This window comes from Lagopus muta, chromosome 8, assembly GCF_023343835.1.
Source record: "Lagopus muta isolate bLagMut1 chromosome 8, bLagMut1 primary, whole genome shotgun sequence".
NCBI classification, from domain to species: Eukaryota; Metazoa; Chordata; class Aves; order Galliformes; family Phasianidae; genus Lagopus; species Lagopus muta.
This window is the reverse complement of record NC_064440.1, coordinates 21,762,383-21,789,694: the sequence shown is the minus strand read 5'-3', so window position 1 is coordinate 21,789,694 and position 27,312 is coordinate 21,762,383. Positions and strand designations below refer to the sequence as shown.

Sequence of the window (27,312 nt, the reverse complement as noted above, 5' to 3'; positions counted from 1 at the left end):
TTTTATGGATATTAATATATACTTAAACAGCTTCAGAAATTTCACAATACTCAAGCAAGAAATCTCTGTTCTCTTTCACATTGTTCATGTTAAACTTATTGATTCATTTTTGAATAGAAATAGCATTTGGCTATTGAAAACATTATAAATACAGAAATACAATATAGAAATGAAAACATTTCTAACAGTTCATTCAGGTATTTTGGAAGGCTGTTTGAGTGAGCGTTTTGTGTCATATGTCACTACTGCATGACAAAAGTCTCCCTGTTAAGCTGCTTCAAGCCATTCTTTGTCAGAGTAGAACAAGTGCAACTGTTTTGAATATATGTGTTGTCAGACTGTCCTTTCATATCTACTTGTTCTATCTTACTTCCACGTATTGTGTGTTTTATTTTTCTAATTCCCAAAAGTGCATATCTTTCAAGTATCCACACTACCTGAGAAATCTGTCTCAGAAGAGAAGGTACCTTTTGCTGTACCAAAAAAGACAGGAACACCACTTAAAGTCTATATGTCAACTGTGGTTAAACTCTGAGAAGATTTCTCTTTCTCTCGGGCAGAGGTGTTTACATTAAAATAAAATTCATCCTTTCTTCCTTATTTATAAGCATTCCTATAGAATGTAGTAATATACAACATTTCCTGCATTGCACATCTAATTTCAGATTCGTTCTTATGAATCATTCTGCTATTCTTCTTGTGACGCTCTTCTAAACAATTTACTTTAAATGCTTTAAAAATAACAAAAATAAATGCTGTTTTCTTTAAAGTGCCAGATGTGCCCAAGAAAATTCCAGAAGAGAAAGTACCCATCACTGTGCCAAAAAAACCAGAACCAACACCAGCCAAAGGTATATATAGAACTAAAGTTTGGAAGAAAAGACCTCTAACATGATTGTTTCAACTAGTTTCTGTTGTTTTACTATATTTATTTTCTGTGGTCATACTTCTAGTATGCTACTGCTTTGAAAAATCTCTTCTTTGGAGTGTGATTAGTGTACTAGTGAGTTTAGAATGCTCATATAATTGGGCAGTTATGAGACTGATTCTTGAATACCGTGGCAGAAATCTTTAAGGGAAAGCAGTGCTTCTGTAATCTGACATACTGTTGACTAACAGTGAAAAAGAAAAAAAAATAATAATTAGCTCCAGAAGAATGTTTAAGAACATCAAAGTACAAAGTACAGATGTCTAACACAAGGGAAAAATCTATATTGACACAGAGACAGAATTATCATGCATAGAAAAATATGACAAAGAAAGCAGACTGGACAGTGGCAGCCTTAGTCAGAGATTAGAGATGCTGTTGACTTAAGTGGAAAAGTTATTTTATGCAGAAGAATGCATTTAAGTCTGCTACATCCCTGATCTCCACATGACTAAAGCTTCTAAAGGCTCTGAAATGCTACCTCAGACTTTACAGGGACACTGAGTACTAACCTTGTTTTAGTAAAAATGTGATTCCATTAAGGCTTTTCCTAATTTGTGGTTTTACTTAAAAATTTTGAACATATCTGTGAAATTCTATAAAATATCTGTAAATCATCTCTTTCCTTAAAGAGCCTGAAGTGCCCAAGAAAATAGAAGAGAAAATCAAAGTTGCTGAGCCTAAAAAGCCAGAAGTACCACCAGCTAAAGGTACCTGACGTTAATAAATACGTGAAAATAATTTTTTTCCTTTCACTGATAAGATCTTTTTGATACTATTTATCCATATTTTTTACTTCATAAAATGTGAGCTTATATATTTAATTTTGGGAAACAGACTCTTTTCCCCTTGATATGTTCAAATGTATCCCAATCAAGATTGAGAGAAATAGGTCTCTTTGGTAAAGGATATTATGTCTGCTTGATGCTCCTTGGTGTCCTTTTGCTTCTGTCCTTTTTCCATTTAATTACATTCAAATTTATTCAGATATTAATATTAGCATTAGTATTAATTTTAAGGTGCCAGAAGTGCCCAAGTTGCAGAAAAGAAAATACCAGTTGTGGAGCCTAAAAAAATGGAAGTGCCACCAGCTAAAGATGTTTGCCATTATGAAACAAAATAACAGAATGGGAAATATCACCCTTTATTGTTTTAACACTGTAGAAGACAATACCCAAGACCTTTGTGGGATTTTCTTCTTTTGTTTAAGCTTAAGTGAACAAATGTTTTGATTTTTATTGTGAGAAAAAGTATCTATATATCTTGATAATTGGTGAACTCCCTAGTACAGTTATGCTATTGTGCTTTAATGCTGTTTATGAAATTCTCATAGAAAAAGTTATTAATATTTTTCAAGTGCCTGAGGTACCAAAGAAAGTGGTCCAAGAAGAGATTTCAGTTAAAGTACCAAAGAAACCAGAACCTCCACCAACTAAAGGTAACTGTTGTACATGATGAATTAAAGAAATACCCTTTGTTGTCTAGAATGTGATTTTAGTAAATTTATTTTCTGTAATTATAAATAGTCAATATTTTTTGTTGATTAAGTTGTAGTTTTTATATGTGAGAGACAGAGAAGCACAGAAGTTAACCTTTTTGTTAAGCAAAAAAAAAATTGCCTCAGAAAATTTTCTATAGCCAAAGAAAAATAAGTGATGCTCATAACGAAAACCACTGTTGTTTTTGATGTCCGCAAGTTTTATTTTTGTCATGTCCAAAGTGCTAAGGAACTGTTTAAATTTCTTACAAATAACATAAACTACTATCTTTTAAGTGCCTGAGGTACCCAAGAAAGTGGTTCCAGAAGAAAAAGTACGTGTTGAAGTTCCTAAGAAACCAGAACCTCCACCACCTAAAGGTACATGTTCAGTACTAATAAAATTGCACAGAAATTTTAATTAGTTTATCTGAATACTATCTTTTAAAGTCTGTGTTATCCTTTGCTATATTCTTACATGCATAAGTGTTATAGTTTGTGTTGTCTTCTTCCCTTATGAATAACTCTCAGTAACAGTGGCTATTACTGGTGCACATTAAAGAATATTAAAAACACATAGACTGTTTATAAGAGGGTTGTTTTTTTTTTTTTTCTGATAATGTTATCCTTTGAGCTATATTAAATTACAATTCTTAAAATTTCTGAAAGTAAGCAAATACATATTTTTAAAGAACCTGAGGTGCCAAAGAAGATTGTTCCAGAGAAGAAATTACCAGAACCTGTGGCTGTACCTGAAAAACCAGAACCTCTACCAGAGAAAGGTAAGTCTCAACATTAGTAGAACAATAAAAGCAGTATTTTTCCCCTTTTCTTTAAACTAATTTTCCAGGCCTTCTGATTCTGAGATTTCAAATTGTGTTTGTTCTATGTATCTGGATATGTTTGTGAAACATGCATAGGTGGATCATTTAGAAGAACAGTGACAAATTTTGAATGTGTGAATTACTTGTCTTCTTTACTCAAAATCATCTTACTATTTTGGATTATTCCTACTGTTCTACTCACTACCTGCTTTGGTTAATAAAAACAGCGATAACTAATATCTTTGAAGTGGTAGCAGCAGAAGAAAAGTATCCATTCTAGCAGCTAACAGCAGACCATGTCAATGTTCTTGAAATACCAGAAGGTCTACCAAGAAAAGCAATATGCCATCACTCAGTTCTTGAGCTTCAATTTCTATTATTAATATCTTATAATAATAATACATGCAGTATTACTAATATCTTTTGTCCTGCACACTTTGTTTATAAATACTGTGATTTTTTACTTATGGTGTAAATTACACTATCTGTTCATATATACCTCCACATATGGTGACATGAAGTGTGTGTGTGTATGTATTTGAAAAGAAAAAAAAACTGTGTTATATTTATCATTAAAGCTAACATAAATGCTTGACAATTTTTTAATGTTTTCATTACAATTGTGCTTTTATGTATTTTAATTTACTTGAAGTTATGTGTTTGAGCAATCATTAAACTTAGAACTAATATCTTTTATATATATGAAGTGACCAAGACAACTGTCCCAGACAAGAAAGTACCTGTTGCTGTTTCTCAAAAAACAAAGGCCATTGCAAGACCCCCCAAAACAAAGCCGTTTGTGGCACCTCAAGAACTAGAACCTGTGCCAGTAGTGCAAAAAGCAGAGCCTGATATGTTGCCTGAGGTTACAGGGCCTTTTGTGGCACCCCAAAAATCAGAGCTGTTCGGGGTAGCGGAAGAATCTGAGACTGTTTTGGTACAACAAAAAGCAGAACTTGTTGTGGCATCTGAGGAAGCACAGACAGCTGTGGCAGCCCAAAAAGCAGAGCTTTTGGTGGCAGCAGAAGAGTCTGAGACTGTTTTCCTACAACAGAAAACAGAACTTGTTGTGGCACCTGAGGAAACAAAGCCAGCTGTGGCAGCTCAAAAAGCAAAACTTTTTGTGGCAGCGGAGGAGTCTGAGACTGTTTTGGTACAACAGAAAATAGAACAGATTACATCTGAGGAAACGAAGCTGGCTGTGGCAGCTCAAAAAGCAAAACTTTTTGTGGCAGCGGAGGAGTCTAAGACTGTTTTGCTACAACAGAAAATAGAACAGATTACATCTGAGGAAACGAAGCTGGCTGTGGCAGCTCAAAAAGCAAAACTTCTTGTGGCAGTGGAGGAGTCTGAGACTGTTTTGCTACAACAGAAAATAGAACAGATTACATCTGAGGAAACAAAGCCAGCTGTGGCAGCTCAAAAAGCAAAACTTTTTGTGGCAGCGGAGGAATCTGAGACTGTTTTGGTACAACAGAAAATAGAACAGATTACATCTGAGGAAACAAAGCCAGCTGTGGCAGCCCAAAAAGCAGATATTTTTGTGGCAGCAGAGGAGTCTGAGACTGTTTTGCTACAACAGAAAACAGAACTTGTTACATTTGAGGAAACAAAGCCAGCTGTGGCAGCCCATAAAACAGAGCGTTTCTTGGTGCCTGAGAAACCAGAGTTTGCTGTGGTACCTGAGGAACCCAAGCCTGATGTGGCACCTCAAAAGCTGAAGCGTGGCATGGTGCCATCAAAACAAAAACGTGTTGCTGAACCCCAAAAACCAGAGCCATTCATGGCCCCTGAGAAACCTGAGCTCACTGCAGCACTTGATAAGTCAGAGACAGTTGCAACACGCCAAAAAACAGAGCATGTTGTATCCCCCAAAACCAAACCTTTGGTGGCACCCCAAAAAACAGAACTTATTGTAACACTTGAAGAAACAGAGTTTGCTGCAGATTCCCAAAAATCAAAGATGGTTGTGGCACACCATGAGCAAGCACCTGTCACAGTGCCTGAGGAACCAGAGCCTCTTTCGGCAGCCCAGAAACTAAAGCATTTTACAACAATTCAAAAGCCAAAGCCTGAAGTGGCATTTGAGGAAATAGAACCTATTTTGGAACCTGAAGAACCACCACTAGCCAAGCTGGTCAAAAAGTCAGAGATTGTTGCTGTACATAAAAAACAAGCTGCTCCACGACCAAAAGGTATATCTTATGAATAGGAAGTCTTTTTCTTGAATATAGTATGATTCAATGCTCATATTAGAGCTCAAACGCATAACTAATATATACTAATATCTTTAAAGAACCAGTAATGCCTCAGAAGGCTGTCCCAGAAGAGAAAGTTCCTGTAGCTGTTCTGGAAGAATCAGAACTTCCATCAGCCAGAGGTACATACAATCATGAATACATAAATACACATAATCTTCTCTTAAGCACTGTTTTAACCTCTTTTGTTCTGTCCTTTTTAATGTGAGATTTTAAATGGCGCTTGCCACAACAAATTGCACTGAGCATGAGTGTGTGACAGATTGCTTCTCAAGAACATTTCTCATCCTCTGTGTTTCAGTCTGTGTATTTATATTTAGATGTATTGTAAATGTAAAATGAACTAATATCTTTGAAGTGCCTGAGATGCGTGAGAGGACTGTCCCAACGGAGAAAGTGCCAACTTCTGTACCTAAAAAACCAGGAACTCCACTTGCTAAAGGTATATGCGATGGTGAACCCCATCATTATTATGGTGGGTTTCTTAATTTCTGAGTTACTTGGAAATCTCATTTTTAATTGATCTTTTACTGTCATAATCTGGTATCTACCATGTTAGAGTCATGTACAAAATGTGAACCGCAATGAAAATAGTTCAAATGTATTTCCTCAGAATATTCAGGAAAAGAGATTTTCCAGGTGAAGTACTCAAAAATTATTTAAGTAATATTAAAAATCTGAGTACACTATAAATTAATGCAATGCTATTCCATTTCATTTTTTTCACAAATTCCCAAGCAAAGGCCAGAGATTTATGTTTTTTTCTGTCATTGTGTTCTGATTCCCTGTGAAGTACCATTTCACAGTGATGGAATGAAAGGCATAAAAATATTTTTAATGAATACAAAAATACACAAATGTAAGAAGCATCAAGTAAAAAGATGATGCAAACAGCCAAAAGTTACCACATAAAACAAAATCATGAGTAACATGCTAAAGACATTGAAGTACAGTTGGACGCCATACATTGGACTTTGATCAGCTCTTGTGAAGACAGTGTAGGCTTCCCACCCTGTCTCAAAAACTGAAGCTAAACAAAGAATTCCCACCTCCTGCGTGACATATTTGACACCCTGCACATTCCACAGGCTTGAAGCAAAACATCACTGTCAACCAACTGTAGACACAACAGTTTCTCAGGAAAGACTGTGCATGAATGTTACTGATTGTCTGTTAGTCTCGTCTAGGTCTGTACAACCCACTAAACTAGAATATACTAATATCTTTAAAGTGCCCAAGGTGCCCAAGAAAGCCGCTCTGGAAGAGCCCGTGCCAGTAGCTGTGCCAAAAAAGCCAGAACCAGCACCAGCCCAAGGTACATGTTGCCATGAACATTGTCAAGCAGAATCTTGCTGCTGGTTACCTGATGTTTTTCAGTACTGCCACTGTGTGCGAATTGGGAACTCAGTTACCTGGTACTTCTACACACAACCCAAGGGATATTTTGAATTTACTGTTACATTTTCAAATGCTGAATCACCAGGCAGAAAAGTTTCGATTTTTAAGAGCATAGCATTTTCAGAATAGTGCCAAACTTTATCATCTTAAATTGAGACAGAAAAGGTCTTCATGACTCAGTGACTGTCTCAGTGACCGTGTATCGTAAGCACAAGTCTTTCAAAAGGAAAAGCCTGTTTTTATTCAGAAATGCACATACAGTGTGAGTTGGAAGAAGTGATGTCTTAGTAAGTGCTGAAAGCATAATTAGATACTTTGAGAGAATGCAATGGAGGAATGATTTATAAAATCCAAGTGTGGGAGTTGCTGCAATGAGGAGAGGACAGAAAGAAGAAATAAGATAGTGAGAGTGAAATGAAGCAGTAGAGTGAAAAGTGTAAACAAGGACTGGAAATGCAGAAGGAGAGAAAGAGAGATGAAGGAATAACAGGGGGATTTGCGTTCCTACACCGCCTATGACTGTAGATAAGAGATGGGCTGAGGCTGTTCCCAAGGAGCTAACAGAGCTGAAAGTGGCAGTTTCTCTTTGTGGATAAGGAAGGCTGCAGAGTATGCAGAGGAGTATCCTCACTCACACCTTGCCCTTGAGTAACATAAACATAACCTAACTACAGATGTTCTGCGTCTGCGTGTGCTTGTGTGAGAGAGTGAGAAAGGGATGGGATTCATTCCAGGAGGCCAGCTTGGTTATTTTCTTGCGCGTACCTTTGGTTTAGGTTTCATTGTTTGTCGTCCTGTATAGTATGTCAAACTGATGGTTACTAATATCTTTAAAGCGCCTGAAGTGCCCAGGAAAGCTGCTCGAGAAGAAAAAGTACCTGTGGTCACTGCCAAAGCACCTGAGCCTCCAGCAGCCAGAGGTACCTGACTTGGTGGATAACTTGACAGAGAAGATACTTAATCTGCTTCTCTTGAGCGTTGTCCTGCTCTCTCCTGGCCTGTCTTTGTTTTAAATCTGAGACTCTTGAAGTTGTGAATGTTGGGTAAACTGTGCAGCAGCGTCTGAGGTTTTGGTCTCGCTTTTGTGGTGTTTAGTGTCTGCATTGCCCTGGTGTTTGTTCGTGTCTGCCCAGTCTTTTCATCACTGTAAAGTGAACCCCACTAATATCTTTGAAGTGCCTGTGATGCCGGAGGCAGAGGTCCTGGAAGAGGAAGAGGAAGAAGAAGCACCGGAAGAGGCAGTACCAGTGGCAGAGCCTGAAGAGCCAGAAGCTGCTCCAGCTGAAGGTATACCGTGGTGTCCTGGAAGTGTCTGTCCTGCTCTCTGCAGGGCTGATGCAGTGCTGACTGCACTTCTACCTTCTGCCTTCCATGGGGAGGGATGTGAGCTGCATTTAGCCACCTTGTGTTTGTACATGCCCGTTTGGGCCTATGGCAGGGGGTGGTGCTGGTCTGGGGCATGCGCCCTGCCATGAGCCCTCTTAGTCTCTTTGCTGCAAGCAGTCCGCGTGGAGGAAGCGTGGATGGTTGAAGAAGACTGCCTGTAGCATGCCAAGGGCTTGGTTTTCTGCTTTGCTGCTCACCATTGGGCTGTCTGCTGCTCTTTGTCCCTGTCAAGTAAAAGAAACTAATATCTTTAAAGTGCCTGAGGTGGTTGAGGAGGAGGAGCCAAAAGAAGAGGTTCCAGTGGTTGTTCCCAAGAAGCCTGAGGCGGTGATCAAGAAGCCTGTGCCAGTGCCTAAGAAACCAGAAGCTCCTGCAGCTAAAGGTATTTTTCTGGGGAGTTATGCTTTTTATCTTAATGTCTTGATTAATTCATTTATTTGTTGCTTCCATTTTTTTGGGTTAAGATTTCTTGTGTCTCCCCCCTTGCCCTCTCTGTGCATTAAAATGCATATGTGACTAACTTACAGCCTCTTTAGGAGTGTTTCAGTGTTAGAAGTACCTAAACTCTTCGACTTTGTCATCAGATTCTTGATCTCTTTTATTATTCATAACTACATCGTTAAGTGGAAATAATATCTTTAAAGTGCTTAAGGTGCCCAAGAAAGCTGTCCCACAAGAAAAAGAGCCTGGTGCCGAACCCAAAAAACAGGAATTATTTCCAGGCAAAGGTATGTGTCATCATTAGAGTGTCATCATAGAAAGAAATATCATACTCTTCTGGACTTAAATTGAACTAATTTATGAATCATAATCTGAGATATATGTCTAAACAATATGAAGTTGAATGTGGGGTGTTAAAAATGAGTCAGATAAGTTAAATCTAGGTCTTCTAAAATACTGACAACTTCCTGACCTTTCTGTGATCTTTGGAAATTAAGATTTACAAAATGCTTACTTTAAAGAGAATAGTATACTGTTCAGAAGAACAACCTGCAGATACATCTTCATTGTAAAACACATAATGAAGCACCCTTATGTTTTTTAGTTATCTTTATTCATTTGTGAATGCAACAGAATCAGTTCCCTAACTCTTTAAAAGTGAGTAGTTAATGATGGTAAACTGGTGGTGGATTTATTAGCCAAACATTGAAAATACTTGGTGATTATACAATTAGCACTTAAAAGGCTGTTAAGATGAGCCAAAAGAGTGAAGAGAAAATGAATATTTCTGTAGGTAATGAGATCTGCAAATAAGAAAGAAATTGTGGAGAACTGAAAATTAAACAGATGTGCAAAGAATAAAAGTAACAGGACAAAAAAAGTAAATGTTAAATAAAATTTAAGTTTCATAAAAAATTATTACAGTTGATCAAACAAACATGAATGTCACGCTAAAGAAATTGAAGTGCACACATTCTCCATACATTGGACCTTGATCAGCTCTTGTGAAGACAGTGTAGGCTTCCCACCCTGTCTCAAAAACTGAAGCTAAACAAAGAATTCCCACCTCCTGCGTGACATGTTTGACACCCTGCACATTCCACAGGCTTGAAGCAAAACATCACTGTCAACCAACTGTAGACACAACAGTTTCTCAGGAAAGACTGTGCATGAATGTTACTGATTGTCTGTTAGTCTCGTCTAGGTCTGTACAACCCACTAAACTAGAATATACTAATATCTTTAAAGTGCCCAAGGTGCCCAAGAAAGCCGCTCTGGAAGAGCCCGTGCCAGTAGCTGTGCCAAAAAAGCCAGAACCAGCACCAGCCCAAGGTACATGTTGCCATGAACATTGTCAAGCAGAATCTTGCTGCTGGTTACCTGATGTTTTTCAGTACTGCCACTGTGTGCGAATTGGGAACTCAGTTACCTGGTACTTCTACACACAACCCAAGGGATATTTTGAATTTACTGTTACATTTTCAAATGCTGAATCACCAGGCAGAAAAGTTTCGATTTTTAAGAGCATAGCATTTTCAGAATAGTGCCAAACTTTATCATCTTAAATTGAGACAGCAAAAGGTCTTCATGACTCAGTGACTGTCTCAGTGACCGTGTATCGTAAGCACAAGTCTTTCAAAAGGAAAAGCCTGTTTTTATTCAGAAATGCACATACAGTGTGAGTTGGAAGAAGTGATGTCTTAGTAAGTGCTGAAAGCATAATTAGATACTTTGAGAGAATGCAATGGAGGAATGATTTATAAAATCCAAGTGTGGGAGTTGCTGCAATGAGGAGAGGACAGAAAGAAGAAATAAGATAGTGAGAGTGAAATGAAGCAGTAGAGTGAAAAGTGTAAACAAGGACTGGAAATGCAGAAGGAGAGAAAGAGAGATGAAGGAATAACAGGGGGATTTGCGTTCCTACACCGCCTATGACTGTAGATAAGAGATGGGCTGAGGCTGTTCCCAAGGAGCTAACAGAGCTGAAAGTGGCAGTTTCTCTTTGTGGATAAGGAAGGCTGCAGAGTATGCAGAGGAGTATCCTCACTCACACCTTGCCCTTGAGTAACATAAACATAACCTAACTACAGATGTTCTGCGTCTGCGTGTGCTTGTGTGAGAGAGTGAGAAAGGGATGGGATTCATTCCAGGAGGCCAGCTTGGTTATTTTCTTGCGCGTACCTTTGGTTTAGGTTTCATTGTTTGTCGTCCTGTATAGTATGTCAAACTGATGGTTACTAATATCTTTAAAGCGCCTGAAGTGCCCAGGAAAGCTGCTCGAGAAGAAAAAGTACCTGTGGTCACTGCCAAAGCACCTGAGCCTCCAGCAGCCAGAGGTACCTGACTTGGTGGATAACTTGACAGAGAAGATACTTAATCTGCTTCTCTTGAGCGTTGTCCTGCTCTCTCTTGGCCTGTCTTTGTTTTAAATCTGAGACTCTTGAAGTTGTGAATGTTGGGTAAACTGTGCAGCAGCGTCTGAGGTTTTGGTCTCGCTTTTGTGGTGCTTATAGTGTCTGCATTGCCCTGGTGTTTGTTCGTGTCTGCCCAGTCTTTTCATCACTGTAAAGTGAACCCCACTAATATCTTTGAAGTGCCTGTGATGCCGGAGGCAGAGGTCCTGGAAGAGGAAGAGGAAGAAGAAGCACCGGAAGAGGCAGTACCAGTGGCAGAGCCTGAAGAGCCAGAAGCTGCTCCAGCTGAAGGTATACCGTGGTGTCCTGGAAGTGTCTGTCCTGCTCTCTGCAGGGCTGATGCAGTGCTGACTGCACTTCTACCTTCTGCCTTCCGTGGGGAGGGATGTGAGCTGCATTTAGCCACCTTGTGTTTGTACATACCCGTTTGGGCCTATGGCAGGGGGTGGTGCTGGTCTGGGGCATGCGCCCTGCCATGAGCCCTCTTAGTCTCTTTGCTGCAAGCAGTCCGCATGGAGGAAGCGTGGATGGTTGAAGAAGACTGCCTGTAGCATGCCAAGGGCTTGGTTTTCTGCTTTGCTGCTCACCATTGGGCTGTCTGCTGCTCTTTGTCCCTGTCAAGTAAAAGAAACTAATATCTTTAAAGTGCCTGAGGTGGTTGAGGAGGAGGAGCCAAAAGAAGAGGTTCCAGTGGTTGTTCCCAAGAAGCCTGAGGCGGTGATCAAGAAGCCTGTGCCAGTGCCTAGGAAGCCTGAGGCGGTGACCAAGAAGCCTGACGTGGTGCCCAAGAAGCCTGTGCCGGTGCCCAAGAAACCACAGCCTGTGGCTGTGCCCAAGAAACCAGAACCTGTACCTGTTCTTAAAAAACCTGAGGTTCCTCCATTGAAAGGTATATAGATCAGTGTCGTGAACTTTTTCGGTATTTTGAGTGATAGGCACAGTGCTTATGTATTTGTGTATGCAGTGTCCCTGAAAATTTTATTCTTCATATTCTTAGTCTGTTTCTCATTGTTGGCGCTTTTCTGCATTGTGCTTTTGTATGTTTCAATATTCACAAATATGAAAATTAAATATCTTTAAAGCACCAGAAGTGACAGCAAGAACTGTCCTAGAGGAGAAAGTGATTCTTGAAACACCTAAAAAGCCAGAATTCAAAAAACCAGAGCCTCCTCCAACCAAAGGTATATATGTCTTGAAGGCACTTTCTTAGAATGTCTTTTCTGTTTCTCTTTCCTTTGTTTATAACTGTGTCTATACAATGTTTCTTGTTTACTTCCTGTTCAGAACACATTCTTTTGTTGTTATGGACACTGTTACTCGCTGTTATTTTCTTTGTGGTAGTTGTCATTTTCTTTTTATGTTTCATTCACACATTTATTTGCATGTAAATAAAATATATTAATATATTTTTTGAAGTGCTTGAGGTCCCCAAGAAAGTTGCCTCAGGGGAGGAAGTACCTGTTGCTCTTCCTAAAGTACCTGAACCTCTACCAAGTGAAGGTATTATTGTAAAGACAGTCCTTTTAACTGTTATTCCAAATGTATGCTTTAAAAAAAAAAAAATTTGTTCTCTTTTCCCTATTCTAGTTCTTCTATTTTGTTAACATTTTAGATTTTACCAATTTATGTTTTTGTCTCTTCTATTACAGTTCCATAGGAGAGAGTTAGATATTACTTTAAATATTTTCACATAGTCCTACATTGGGTATTCTTAAGAGTATCTTTTATCATTCAGTTTTAGGCAATAATCAGTTCTCAATAAATTCACATTTCTTAAGACCTAGTATTTCTATTGCTGTAACCTTAAATTAACTAAGAACATTCAAGCTTTTATTTTCTCCAGTTATAAATACTCATCCAAAATTTATTTTATTTGTATTGTATGCAGAAAAAATACTATCCTCCACACAACCCTGAATTATATTTGCAGATAAAGCAGTTTTCTCAAAGAATGCATTAACTGCAAAATTAGCAGCATGAGCTGATACTGAGTGATTATGTATCCTAACATTTATTTGTCTGTGTGTATTGGAGTAGCCTTCTTTTTATTGGTGTCTGCAATTATCTTATCATTGGAAACTTACACCAGTTATCAATGTTCTTTAAAGAATATGAAATTGAAAAGGAAAGTGAAGTTGAAGAAACAGAAGAAATTTCAGTAACAGAAGTAGAAGAAGCTTTACCAGTTGAAGGTATATAGATTACCTAGAGGCTATCAGACGGTTTCCTCATCCATTACTGCACAGATTTTCTTGCTCTGTTGTTCTTCACAAATATACCTGTGTGCTGTTAGTCTCCATGTATTTCTTTCCCTGTTACATGTTGCAAACAAGTTCAGATCTCTTAATTCTTCTAAGTATAATATGCAAAATATTTTAAGTGCTTTCACTTTGTTTCCTGTCAACTGGATTCTTCTTATTATTTGCTTTCCCATCTTTGTCCTCATGTTATTAACAAGTTTTTTTAAGTGAGCTTGAATGTTTGTGTTTTGTGTAAGCTACAGAGCAATCGCCTAAAACTCTTACTCCCATTTGATCAATGAGATTTTTTTCATTAACTTCATTGGAAATGGAAAATTATCATCTTTATGTTCGCACTCTTCACATGTCTACTGTGGTAGTATGTTTATTCTAAATATACCTAATGTTATTTAAAGCACCAGAACCTGAAAAGAAAATTCCTGAAAAGCGAAAGCCAGCAGTTCCTGCACCAGTAGAAGACATTAAACTGGCAAAAGAACTACTTAAAGGTATAAGCATTTGAAGCCACCATTAACAATGGAGATTCAGACATGTAATCCTCTTTAATTACACTGGTGAATCTTAAAAAGCGTGCTTTAAAACGTGTCACTGGATCTTTCTTTTCTATTATTACTCTAATAAGGCATTTTGCTAATGCTAAATCTTTATGAATTTTCAGCGTATTGTGGGTAAATAATATTTTTTTACTTACTATATTTTACTATTATTATGTCAAGTCAGTTTGCATGCATTCTTTTCAATAGTTCTGGAATAAATGAATGTATTTATGAGTATCTTTAGAAAGTTAACACGTTTGTTTATGCTTAACATAATTCTTCTACTTTTAACATGTTCTTACAAAAGACAAGAATCCTCACCCGTTATTTGCTGATTCTGCTTTGTAAACATTGGTTTCAAATCAACTCTGCTTCATTTCATCCGACTTCTTCTAAATAGTTAATCAACCAGAATCTTACCTCTGTAGCCCTTGTCTTTCTACAATGTCACTTGTATTAACCAGCTATATGTATTTGTGAGAAACTTCTTTTTGGAATCAGATTATATATATGATAAAATTCAAATAATTTTCTTTAAAGCTCCTGAAGCAAAGAAGAAAGTTGTGACAGCAAAACCTGTTGAGGCTCCACAATTGGAACCCCCACCTGCTAAAGGTACCTACCTAATAAAAATGTCTTTATTCTCTGAGGCATCTTTTGAACCAAGACTTACACCTTTCAGTATATTCTTCTTTAATTTGCTCAGAAATATCAAGTGGTGCCTTTATTAGACTGTACTTCAAGAATAGACTCTAGTCTTGAATAGATATAGTCCATGTCCTCATTAAATTCCCATTTTACAATTTATGAGATGTAAAAAAGATAATAACGGAAGAGTAAGAAAGTTTTGTCATTTGTGTTTATTCCAGCTCTCTGCTTACAGAGAAATAATAATATGCTGTTTAAGTGTATATAGCATTGTGCATCCATACTTATTGTTTGTCTGACATGTAACTTTATTTCGTGAAAAGACACTTCCAGAATTGGCTTATGAAAGATAAATTGAGCAAGACACTTTACAAGTACTCCTTTGCATTCTTCATATGTACTAGTGTTCTAAGCAACACCATATAAATATCTTGATGCTTCTTAGAGATTAAACTATGAATATCATAGTACAGGTGAAGGTAATGAAAGAGTTAAAACGTAAATATGATAACTCTCTTTGAATACATAACTCTTATAGTTTTCTTAGTTCATACTTCACTTTTGTTATTTTGCATGAAAATTTACTCTTGTTGATAGGCCTTTAAGACCACTGAACAAATGGTAATGGGAGGTTGATTGAAAATACTGACTTCAACCTCAGCAATTATTTGCTTTGAATGTTCAATAGTGTACCAGCACTTTATTTGTGTGTTTGAAGATGTTAATTGTTAATTAGCTCTTCCTACTGGTATGAACCTATAATAAAATCTGGAATAATATTCTTCTAAGTTCCTGGACTTGTAAAGAAACCTCGTAGAATAATTCCTGAAGTTACCCCTCCACCGAAAGAAGAAGTTGTTTTGAAAAGAGGTACAGTAACTTATAGTGGCATAAAACCCCAGCATACTAACATTGTTCAGTGTGTTCTCCTAAGTAATGTCGCCTTATGTGGTGTGGAAAATTACATGAGTAGTGTACTACCTGATGGGTGTTTATCGTGGAAATTTTATCGTGGAAAGAGTTTATAACTGAAGAGATAAAGCAAGGGCATAGCAAAAATTAGTTAAGTCCAAAGGATCTGTGCTGAAAACAGAGGAGAATGCTGAAAATCTGGTTCACTGTTGTAACTCTCTTCTGTTTTCTATTGTCTACAAAACCTATACAAAAACTCAATTTTTCAGTGTCTTCAGTTCATGGACACCTATATATTTTCCTGTGATACTGTAGATTTTATTAAAAATCACACGTGACATTCTCTTTTATGGTTTTCTTGGAATTACTGCACTGCTCTCAAGATCCAGTGGCACTATTGGATATAATTCTCCTTTCCTGCAAAGTCTTGAGCCTTTCAGATTACTTTGTGCTCAAAGCTTAAAAAAGAAGTAGTAATACCCAGGCTCTTTGAAATACTGAATGATCATTTGTGCCCTTCAAATTTTAGACAATCCAATTCCACAGATGTTCAGTTTTTCAGATGAATCTCATTAGATAGTCAAAATGCATATCTGACAGGACAAAAATAACTAAAATGTAATCCAGACAAGATATAAATTAGAGCTCTCCAAATACAACAATTGAAAATTATTGTTTTCTTCTCTGATGGAAGTCAGTAGATATTTAATCCAGAATCCTTCATTTTGTCCCTGAAAATCACCTATAACTGAAGGTATTAATGCATAATTATGTGGTAATTGATCTTTAAATTGTAATAGATGAAATTTTTCTCTCAGAAGAAAATACGAGACTGACAGACGTCGTTCAAATGTTGTATATGGACATTTATCTGCTAACTAAACCCTCATAGAATTAATCCAATATTCACTCACCACAGATGCAAAGATACATTAAGAACAGTTCCTAAAATGTGCTGAGAAGAAAGCACTAGGAAACTGCAGTGATGTTATTTAATCTAGTAGGACATTTTGAATTTCATACTGGATATTTGTAGATTAAAAATAGCTTGACATGAAAAGCTGTTGTTAACTAACATGCTTGATGAATACTGTGTAAATAGATAATATTATTTTAAAATATATTTTATCTTCCATTATTCTCCTGAAATACCTACCCATAATATCTTTTCCATGAAAGTTCTATGATAAGAAATCGTGTTCTGTCATAGAGAGTTAACATCTTTCTACTAAAAGAGAGTGATCTTAAAACATCTTTTTGCTCTAGATTACTTTTAAAATGCTTTCAGAATAGTATTTTACTGTGTATTTCATATGCCTATTTCTTCATTGATTGTATGTTTTTAGGCTTCTGTCTTGCTCACTATCTATCTTATTCATTTGTTTACCTGTGCTTTAAAAACTGAAATTACTTTTCTTTTAAAGTTCTTAGAAAGAAACCAGAAGAGGAAGAACCTAAACCAGAGAAAGAACCTAAACCTGAAGTTAAACCAGTACCTACACCAGTAGAAAAAATTAAGAAACCTGAAGGTACTAGCTTACATTCAAATCTACTTTTGTGGAAAAGAAAAACAACAGAAAATTTAAAAAATATTCTCTGCAACTCAGAGTTCCAAAATTCTCTCAATTTTAAAATTCAGATTTGAATAGATGAGCTTCATAAATGTAATTCTGTGAATCAGAGTTTTGCTGGGAAGCACCACCAAATTTGGCATGCACGTTGGGATCTGAATTCTACAGTGTGTAATCTGACTTGTCAATCTAAGTGTAGAAGAGAAATTTACAAGTATACTGTAAGACTGATTTTAAAAATTGCAGTAAAATGGTTAATCCAAATATTCTTTCAGTCAAGGTCTTGCAAATATGTGTCCTTTTGTCCATTTTACTGCTTCTAATTTGTTCAAATCCTAGCCTTAAAAATACATGTTCTTCAACAGTTTGAGACATTAGGTTTTAAGTCTGAAAAGAGTGAAGACTTTTAATTATATTGGAGAGTGAGGTATTTAGAGATCCAAGGTGTTGCAGTATATCTTACAAAATAATGTTTTAAAGTCTCAGAAGTTCCCAAGAAGAAAACTGAGATACCTGTCATTAAAAAGGAGGAGAAACTTGTTCCTGAACCACCAAAAGGTACATATGTGTGATGCTATTTTCTTTATTGCAGCATCTAAATTTTATTAATTGCTGCATTTCGCGCTGAATTAAATGAATGCATTGTTGCCATCCCTTCTGTCCATGACAATTGTATACGTGTTAACTACTTTGCATTCTTCAGGATTTCTTTTTGTCTTTGATTCTTCAGTGCTTGAAAAATTTATCTTTTTTTTTCTATTTTATCTTGCTTTTAAAGAGCTCATCTCCAGTAAATTTCTTGCTTGCTGGCAAAATTTGTTGAAAACAGTTAGGTCTGTCCTCCATTAACTCTGTCTGTATTGTTGCTTGGAAATTTTATGTCCAATGAGATTAGAAATTATGTAAATTAACCTGTTTGTAATTGTTGTGTTTCGAATACCAGAACCTAAGCAGGCAGCTATCTCAGTTCCTGGCCCTGAACCTAAACCTGCCGTAGGTAAGACTTCTTTAGCCATGAATACCAGTGCAACCTTACTTGTACATCTTTTTCATTTAGAGTTTTTTTCCTTGAAATGACATTAAAAATACATGTCACCTATAGTACTATAAAGACATACACTCTGCAGAGCATCTTAGAGAATATTATGCTTAAAACCAAAGTATTCATTGAAATAAATAAATGAGAACTCCTTTATAATTTTTTTTTCCTACAGCTTTAAAATCTCCAAAACCAGCAGCAGAACCAGCACCAGCTGTTACTACTGCACCAGTGACAACTCCTGTTGTTGGAAAGAAAGCAGGTATTTATGACAGTTCTATGCTACTTATAGGGTTTTTCTCTATAGATACCTAAATACGTGAAAGATAAAGACAATTAACAGCTGTACAATCGTATAACTCATTCATTACCAGGTAATTTTAGATCCTGTTCCAGGATCCTGATATCCTTGATACTGCCACCTGATGTGAAGCTTATCTCTGTGGAATTCCACGGAGATGAATCTGTACTATTATTTCTGGATTGTGAAATGTATGCTTGGATTTTTTTCCTACTACGAAGTTTGTGTATTCTGTTTATTCATGTTGTTTATGTTCTGATGTATGTCTTGTGAACTGCATCTTGAATCTTCTGTGTTGTAAATGGATGATTACACACATTTCTAAATAATTCCTGCATTATTTGATCTTCTGCTTTCAATAACAATACTTTGTTATTGAAATCCCAAGGGAAAGTGGCAGCAGTGTTGAAGAACCAGTGTATTGATAGCTTAATATGATATGCTTAGGGCTCTAAGTCTTACCCCACTATGAACAAATCATTCGTTCTCCTCCTCAAAGCATTCTAAGTCTGAAGTCCATCAGTAGATCTGAAGTAGATGCTGGTCAGCCTTTGATTAGATGACATAGTGGCACTGCTATCCATTTTATGTAGGTAACGGGGTCCTAAACCATTGTCCTCGAACCATTACTTTCTGCTGCTTTCAATCTGGATTGAATATGGACTGGTAAACTACTGGGATGATGCTCTGTACCGTGACATGTTGCCATCTGTGCTGTTTTTATGTATCATTCTTATCTTTTTTTGTTTCGTTTTGTCTTTTGTTGTACAGTCTGTTGTGTGAAGAAAAATTGTTCTATGTTCACTTTATTTCAGGTATAGCTGGAAATTTTGTCTTAAAATGTGTTGTTCTTGATGCTTGTTCTTTTGGATTTTAACTCTCTAAATTACCTGTGAAATCTTTGTAGCTGCAGAAAAACCTGATGCACCATCTTTACTAAAGCATAAAGGTAAAATGCCTCCAGTGGAAGAAGACAAGACTGAGTCAATTGTGTTAAAGAAGAAACATGCACATATAAAAGAGAGAGTAAGTCCTAAAGAGACAGTTCTGGACGTTCAGATGGTAGAGCCATTTGAGTTAAAAACTTTGCTGGAAACTGCTGGTGGATTATTAAAATCAGAACGATGTGAGCAGGAGCAAGTAATTCTTAAATATTTTGTGCTGCCTCCTGAAGGAGAGGAGCTAGAAATGACTCATTTAATTTCAAGGACTCCTACCCCTACAGGTGAGACAAAAGAAGTTGCAATGGGTCACGTTACTTATGAAAAGAATGAACCACTACTAGTTGATGAGGAATTGCAATTGATCTGTGTATCATCTGAACACGAGGAAACTGTTTGCAGAGAAGAAAAGAGGGATGAAGCTAAACTGGCTGTTCATGAGGAAGGTGATATAGAGAGAGTCTCTGACAAGTCTAGGCTTCTTCAGGAAAGAGAGATTCCTGCATATGAAAAAGGAGGGGAAAACAAATCAACTTATGTACCTAGTCTTATACCCAGGGGGCCTTTTGATCCCAGAGACAAGAAGAGATTTGTAAGAACAGAGAGAAAATCGAACGTAAGTTTGCAACATGAGGAACCTCCCATTAAGGATAAAACCTCATTTGTGAAAACTGTCACACAAGCAGAAATATCTGGTAATCCTCTGCTTACCAGTGAAGAAAAGAGAGGAGAATTTACTCTAGAGAAATCAGAAATTACCCCTGGAGAATCCGTGAAGGACCGTGGTATGCAGAAGAATGCTCAACAGGTAAAGAAATCTGGTACGACAGTAGCTGAAATTCCTATGTATAAGATTCTTAATAAAGAAGCAAAGAAAATGGAAATTGTTCAAGATCATGAGAATGATGAGAAAAGGAATTTTACATCATTGAATCTACATCCCTTAGAACTGTCTGATGAGACTACTGAACCAGCACTGAAAGAAGACCTAGAACACCTCAATGAAGAAAATGTAGTCTCTAGAGTAAAAGCTCACAGAGACTTTGAACAGTATGTTCTTTATCCACAAGTAGTGGACATGAAAACAGGTGAAAAATATTCTGCAGAGGAAGAACCCATTGAACTTCATTATGAGGAGGGTTTAGAATCACTGTTGACTGAGAAAGCACTACTAAGTGATAAAAAACCAGGCAGAAGGATTATATCAGAGAAGAAAGACAAAACTATTTTCAGCAGCCCCTTAAAAAAAGACAAATTTAGACAATCAAATGCCCCTGAAGAGCTGCCCATGGGAAAACAAGAATTTGATACAGAGATTATAGGTGAAGGAATGGAAAGAGAAGTTTCCATAGGAGAACGTGAAAAGGGAGTTGGAGATGAAATAGCTAACAGAAATGAGTCAGCAAAGAAAGCTCCTATTCAGCCACCAAGGAATCAAGACAAAAAATTATTTCAAAAGCTTCATACCACTCCATATGAAAGTGAAAAAGCTCCGGATGTCAAAAGCAGCAAAATTAAAACTGAAGAAAAGAAAGCTCCTCTGACTGTAGAAGAAGTGAAGCTTACTGGAGGAGCGCTTCAAGAGATAGAAGGTATATCAGATGAAAAAACAGCATCTGAAAATGACTTTGGAAAAAGCACATCTGTTACTAAGGAAAAAGAGAAGGAAATGCTTCCAGGCAGAATGACATCAGGTAAAGGAATCCCTGAAAGCAAAGAAATCACTTACTCCTCCAGCATAGGTAAGATAATCACTCCCAAGAAAGTGGAAGGAGGGAAGGAGTACTGGAAATCAGAACCTGCTCATGTGATTGAGCAGGCCAGTAGCCTTTTGAGTGGTGACAGGAATTTGGATGCATCTGGTGAATCACATCAAGTTCTGGATGTTCCTGCTAAGCCTCATGCAAAGCGAGGTGAGGAAGACTACTGCCAAATTCTTCCACAAAGTGCTTGTACTATTTGCTTCAAGAGAAAGTACCATTTGCCATTGCAGTGTTTGTTCGTTAACACCATTCACATTTCCATCCACTCTATTGGCATTCAGCCACTCTTTGCATGTTTGTCTTACTTGTGTGTACGTATCTCTGTGCTGTTTATGTTCACTGTCTGAACATCACGCTTTTGTAAGACTGTATAAATCATGTTGCGTGCCATTGTCATCTCAAAAATACTTGCACATTTTTTCTAGCATTCATTTTTCCATCTACTGCAATAAAATCTATCCTGCATTTCATTCATATCATTCTGACATTAAAAGCATACACTACATTTTGTTTCACAAATCATGATAAGAAGCAGCATATTGTGGCAAATGTTTTCAGACATTGTAGATGGGTCATCACAAATTGGACAACTTATGGAACATCCCTCAGTTCTGAGAATATCACATTGTCCTGAAATGTATTTAATTTATACAACCTATTTTTGTTGTCTCCATTTAGTAAGTGTGTGTGCTTTTTCTCAAATAACACATAATTTGTAACAGGTACTTCAACTGTTTTGATTGACAAGTTGGTACTGATCAAGATCCTAATTGCAAGTGAAGTGTTAGGGAATGGCAGAATTTTACAAGACAATAAATTGAGGCATTCGGAGCTCCTAAGCTGCCTTTCGGTCTCCAGTGCTGAATATATCTTTCCCATCCTCAAAGATACTGAGCTTTCATTCAGATAGAGACAGGATAAGCTATATAAATATATATGTCCATGTATTTCCCTTCCATGTGTTCATAACAAAGGAAGGAGAAAATATTATTTGTAAAATAAATTTATCTTAATTTAATATGCATGTTTATTTAACTCCATTCCTAATAATATTGCTGTTCTTCTTCAGAGGCCAAGCCAACAAAAGAAGAAACTCCAAAGGGTATCAGCCCAGTCAAAGGTAAGAATGATTACTAGATGGCTATGATTGCTATTGTTTTACAATCCTGAACTCAAATTATAAATAATGCTTTGAGAAAAAAAAAAAAAATCACTATTCAGCAATCTTCTAAATTAGACTACCCAGAAAAGATTGTTTATAGTGTGTTGGAAGATCTGTTGTTTTTGCCTGAGCAACAGTAGTTAATAGGCATACTTTCGATGAAAATGTCTTTAAATTTTTTGTTGATTCAGCCATTGATAATGTCAGTTAACCTGCATGCTTTTACTCAATAGCTGGACGTTACCAGAACATTAGACAGAACCAAACTTGACTATTGTATGAATGTAGTTAGAGATTATACAGCCTTCCAACAAAACTATATCAAGCGAGCAAGGCTATGCCTCTACTTTCAGGGCACAACTAGTCTGTTGGAAGCAAAGAGGAGATGGAGGAAGAGCTACTTAAACACCTTTGATTCTCTGCAAATCAGATTATTCTGAAGTTTACGCCCAATTTATCTCAAAATATCTGCCTTCAAATTCTATAGATAAATTCATGATTCTGTTATTCCATGTTTTGGTTTGAATAGATGAGATTTTGTGATCTTGTAACTAGTACAGTCACACTTTTTTCAGTTCATCTGATATTAACTCAAAAATTTAACACTAGTTACTGGCTCTATTGAAATTCCATTAAGTCTATAGGGTTCTGCAATACTATGCAATGCATGATTGAAGCAAGTGGATCAGAAACCAGTTCCAGTTTGGAATTGCAGAAAACTTATAAGAAAAGTAAAATAAAACAAAGAATTTGTTTCTGATTCTGAATTACAGCCAAGAAGACACCTTCACCAGCAGATGCAGAAAGGAGGAAACTCAGGCCAGGTAGCGGTGGTGAAAAACCTCCTGAAGAACCTCCATTCACTTATCAACTCAAGGCTGTGCCACTGAAGTTTGTCAAGGAGATGAAAGATATAGTGCTGAAAGAAGCAGAATCTGTTGGGTCTTCTGCAATCTTTGAAGTCCTTATTTCACCATCCACTGCAATTACCAGCTGGATGAAAGATGGAAGTAACATCCGAGAGAGCCCAAAGCACAAGTTTATTGCTGATGGCAAAGATAGGAAACTGCATATCATTGATGTCCAGCTGTCAGATGCTGGTGAATATACTTGTGTACTACGACTAGGGAACAAAGAGAAGACCTCTACTGCCAAACTCATTGTTGAAGGTAATCCCACTTCAGATCTGTCAGTAATTTAAAGGCTAACTCCTACTAAAGCTTATGAATTTACAGTGATAAATACATATTTTAGTTTTCATCAATAACTACAAAGTTTGATTTAGCACGTAAGGTATTCTTCATCATGAGAGAATGAGAGAAATGAGAGAAATCAAAATAATGTGTTTCCCTCAGAACTCCCGGTACGATTTGTGAAAACACTTGAAGAAGAAGTCACTGTGATTAAAGGCCAGCCACTGTACTTGACCTGTGAGCTTAATAAAGAAAGAAGTGTGGTCTGGAGAAGGGATGGGAAGATCATCAAAGACAAGCCTGGGAAATTTGCTCTGGGTATTATTGGTTTGTCACATTCCCTCACCATCACTGATTCAGATGATTCTGATGCTGGCACCTACACTGTTACCGTGGAAGATACTGAACTCTCATGCTCATCTTGTGTTAAGGTAGTAGGTAAGCAATCAAAATAATCTTCTCTTTTCTCTATGGCTCTTTTAAAATCAGTATTTCACCCATAGCATTGCAATATAAACTTATAGGTAGCACTTCTGCAGCTATTAAATGCTTGCTGTAATATAAAATCTCTAAGTCCTCTTTCTTCTGTTTATGATTCATCTATTTATTTTAAAAGTCTTATAACCTATTTTTCTGTGCAACTTCTTGTAATGCAGAAGTGATAAGAGACTGGCTAGTAAAACCTATAAGAGACCAGCACGTAAAGCCAAAAGGAACAGCTACTTTTACCTGTGACATTGTCAAGGATACACCAAACATTAAATGGTTTAAAGGCGATGAGGAAATTCCTGCTGAACCAACTGACAAGACAGAAATCTTGAAAGAAGGAAACAAAATTTTCCTGAAAATTAAGAATGCTGGCCCTGCTGATATTGGAGAATATTCAGTAGAAATTGAAGGTCGCAGATACCCAGCTAAACTGACTCTTGGTGGTAAGGATTTTCTTATTTTCAGTGTTTAATCACCTTATATGTTAAAAATTCCAAAATCTCTAAACAAAAATAAAAATGGTAGTTTGAGTTCTTGTAAAGCTTTATCAAAACTTGATCTAATTACATATCTGCTAATTTGTGCATTCTAGAACGTGAAGTTGAACTTCTCAAGCCATTAGAGGATGTTACAGTTTACGAGAAAGAAACAGCAAACTTCGATACAGAAATATCGGAAGAAGATATTCCTGGTGAATGGAAGCTGAAAGGTGAAATCCTGCGACCTTCACCTGTAAGCATCCTTGAATATAACAACATAGCTTACTTAAAATTAAACACTGTGAGCAGGTTCACTTAAGTTTTTATGATAAAATTTTTGCAGACATGCCACTCGTACTCAGTCCAGAATGTAGAAAGACTAAACATTTTGGTGATTAAAAAAATGTGGTTCTCAAAGTAAGGATTATATGCCCTAAGGCTATCTTTTGAACTGCTTATTTTTTTAAAAGATAATGGTATATTATTCAGATGATAATAGGTATAATTTATGTACATCACAGGGAACAGTATGTTTAAAAGGGTAGAAGGCTGAATAAATGCACTTTTTTTTTAATTGTCATTTTTTAGTAAGTTAATTTTTTGAGAAATAATTCCAGTCTTTCTGACTCTACAGTTATCAAATGTTAGTGGAATTTCTTTATTTAAAATGTCTAAAAGTAATGAATTTGCATAATATTTACTAAAGTCTGTCATCCCTGCAGACATGTGAAATCAAAGCTGAAGGAGGAAAACGCTTCCTAACTTTGCACAAGGTCAAGTTAGAGCAAGCTGGTGAAGTCCTTTACCAAGCACTTAATGCAGTTACTACAGCTATCCTGACGGTGAAAGGTACAATGCGCTGTGAAATGAAGCACAACATCAACATTTCAGAAGTTCTGAGCACGGATACAAATAATGTGTTCTGTTTTGTTTCTAGAAATTGAATTGGACTTTGCTGTTCCCCTAAAAGATGTCACTGTCCCTGAGAAACGCCAGGCAAGATTTGAATGTGTCCTTACCAGAGAAGCCAACGTTATATGGTCTAAAGGCACTGATATACTGAAGATTGGAGAAAAGTTTGACATCATTGCAGATGGAAAGAAACATATTCTTGTAATCAATGATTCTCAGTTTGATGATGAAGGAGAATACACTGCTGAAGTTGAAGGCAAGAAGAGCACCGCAAGACTGTTTGTTGAAGGCAAGTAATTTACGAACAAAATGTTACAAAATTATGTATATATAACACATGTATAGTATCACATTAGCTTTTTTTTTTTCTGTTGATACTTATGCGTGCTTTATTTTCACCCTACAGGTGTGAGGCTGAAGTTCATCTCACCTCTACAGGATCAAACAGTGAAAGAAGGAGAAACAGCTCACTTTCAGTTTGAGCTTTCTCATGAAGACATGCCAGTGAAATGGTACAAAAATGATAAGAGACTCCATACAAGCAGAACTGTTCTTATTTCTTCAGAAGGAAAAGTTCATAAACTAGAAATGAGAGAAGTAACACTTGATGATATCTCTGAAATCAAAGCTGTAGTCAAGGACATGAACACACAAGCAAACCTCAAAGTCTTAGGTAATTACTTAAATATAAAATACACTATATCATAACTACAAGCAATGTTTTTAAGTAGAGAGTGGCAAAATAATACATTTGTATCACTAATTTAATGTTTTGTATTCAATATCCCTTTTGTAGAGGCTGATCCATACTTCACTGTGAGATTGCAAGACTACAGTGCTCTGGAGAAAGATGATGTTACTCTGCAGTGTGAGCTTAGCAAAGATGTCCCAGTAAAATGGTACAAAGATGGTGAAGAACTAGTTGCTTCAAGCAGAATTTCCATAAAAACAGATGGCTTGCGCCGTATCCTAACAATCAAGAAGGCTGCAGAGGGTGACAAGGGTGTTTATGAGTGTAGCTGTGAAACGGACAAGACAAATTGTAACATTGGCATTGAGCGTAAGTCATCATACCTTGGCTAAGGGAGCGTACTGAAGCCTTTGTAAAACAAAGTTGATAGAAGATAATAGTTATGTAGTTGAAATATATAAATTAACAATTACCAAGTATATTAAGAAGAGACAATATATATATAAATGGCTGTTGTAAAGACAGTGATTCTCATTTTTGCATCTGTCCATTTACAGTCAGGAAAAAAAAAGCTTAATTAAATATAGCATATCTAACTTAATTATGAAGAAAAATATTCTTGCTGAAAATAACTAAACTTTCAGACATATTGTAGAAAGATGTTATAGACAGCCCAACACTGTATTTTTAAAAAAGAGGTAACATCAGTAGTAGTATTTGAATTCTGTAAAGAAGGGATAAGGAGAGAGTTGAGATCCTTTTCAGTCCTACGTTTGCTATGTTACAAAATAAGTAAGAAAATGTGAACTTTTTTTTCCTTTCAGCTCGCTTAATTAAAGTGGAGCGCCCGCTGTATGGAGTGGAAGTATTTGTTGGTGAAACAGCACGTTTTGAAATTGAGATTTCTGAGCCTGATGTCCACCCAATATGGAAACTGAAGGGAGAGACCCTAACGCCTTCACCTGTGAGACTGCTGCTTTATTCTCAGACAATAATTTATGCTAGGAAAACATATTTGATTATAAAGTTTGCTGAGTAGTTTCTTGGAATACCTATATTTCAGGGGTTCTTTTTTCTTTATTACCAGGAATGTGAAATCATTGAAGATGGGAAGAAGCATATTCTCATCCTTCATAACTGCAAACTAGATATGACTGGAGAAGTGTCTTTCCAAGCTGCTAATGCTAAAAGTGCTGCCAATCTGAAAGTGAAAGGTAAGGCTTGCACTTTGTCAAAATGTGTATCTCAGGGCACTAGAACAAATCTAGCGGTAGCAATTTCTATATAA

General features: G+C 36.7%; 2 protein-coding genes across 13 annotated transcripts in view; both read left to right on the top strand.

Moving 5' to 3' along the window:
* Window positions 1-27,312, top strand: part of TTN (titin) — a 240,223-nt gene that overhangs the window by 117,331 nt on the left and 95,580 nt on the right. For 10 of the 11 annotated variants that reach the window (XM_048953111.1, XM_048953110.1, XM_048953109.1 and 7 more), the window contains 22 exons: window positions 771-851; window positions 1,561-1,638; window positions 2,262-2,366; window positions 2,703-2,786; window positions 3,098-3,187; window positions 14,464-14,538; window positions 15,361-15,441; window positions 16,908-17,012; window positions 17,535-17,612; window positions 17,998-18,051; window positions 18,269-18,355; window positions 22,168-22,218; window positions 23,034-23,429; window positions 23,616-23,891; window positions 24,110-24,385; window positions 24,535-24,674; window positions 25,144-25,270; window positions 25,359-25,622; window positions 25,740-26,006; window positions 26,130-26,393; window positions 26,849-26,988; window positions 27,112-27,238. In XM_048953111.1, the coding sequence (XP_048809068.1) occupies window positions 771-851; window positions 1,561-1,638; window positions 2,262-2,366; window positions 2,703-2,786; window positions 3,098-3,187; window positions 14,464-14,538; window positions 15,361-15,441; window positions 16,908-17,012; window positions 17,535-17,612; window positions 17,998-18,051; window positions 18,269-18,355; window positions 22,168-22,218; window positions 23,034-23,429; window positions 23,616-23,891; window positions 24,110-24,385; window positions 24,535-24,674; window positions 25,144-25,270; window positions 25,359-25,622; window positions 25,740-26,006; window positions 26,130-26,393; window positions 26,849-26,988; window positions 27,112-27,238 (3,246 nt within the window). The remainder of the gene's footprint in view (window positions 1-770; window positions 852-1,560; window positions 1,639-2,261; window positions 2,367-2,702; window positions 2,787-3,097; window positions 3,188-14,463; window positions 14,539-15,360; window positions 15,442-16,907; window positions 17,013-17,534; window positions 17,613-17,997; window positions 18,052-18,268; window positions 18,356-22,167; window positions 22,219-23,033; window positions 23,430-23,615; window positions 23,892-24,109; window positions 24,386-24,534; window positions 24,675-25,143; window positions 25,271-25,358; window positions 25,623-25,739; window positions 26,007-26,129; window positions 26,394-26,848; window positions 26,989-27,111; window positions 27,239-27,312) is intronic. The other variant, XM_048953107.1, reaches the window with a different exon arrangement.
* LOC125696881 (titin-like) lies at window positions 6,002-9,878 on the top strand. Of its 2 annotated transcripts, XM_048953159.1 has the most exons (5): window positions 6,002-6,802; window positions 7,722-7,805; window positions 8,062-8,172; window positions 8,528-8,653; window positions 8,916-9,878. In XM_048953159.1, exons 1-5 carry the CDS (start codon window positions 6,640-6,642, stop codon window positions 9,014-9,016), a joined length of 585 nt encoding a protein of 194 aa, XP_048809116.1. In that variant the 5' UTR covers window positions 6,002-6,639; the 3' UTR covers window positions 9,017-9,878. The 2 variants fall into 2 exon arrangements, with proteins under 2 accessions (XP_048809116.1, XP_048809115.1); XM_048953158.1 differs by having other exon boundaries at window positions 8,528-9,878.

What these genes read in the sequence shown, in the direction of transcription:
- LOC125696881 (XM_048953158.1), top strand. Translation starts at nt 6,640, where the DNA reads ATGAATGTTACTGATTGTCTGTTAGTCTCGTCTAGGTCTGTACAACCC. An exon ending in AGAACCAGCACCAGCCCAAG is followed by an intron (nt 6,803 to 7,721) that starts GTACATGTTGCC and finishes ATATCTTTAAAG; the next exon opens with CGCCTGAAGTGCCCAGGAAA. An exon ending in TGAGCCTCCAGCAGCCAGAG is followed by an intron (nt 7,806 to 8,061) that starts GTACCTGACTTG and finishes ATATCTTTGAAG; the next exon opens with TGCCTGTGATGCCGGAGGCA.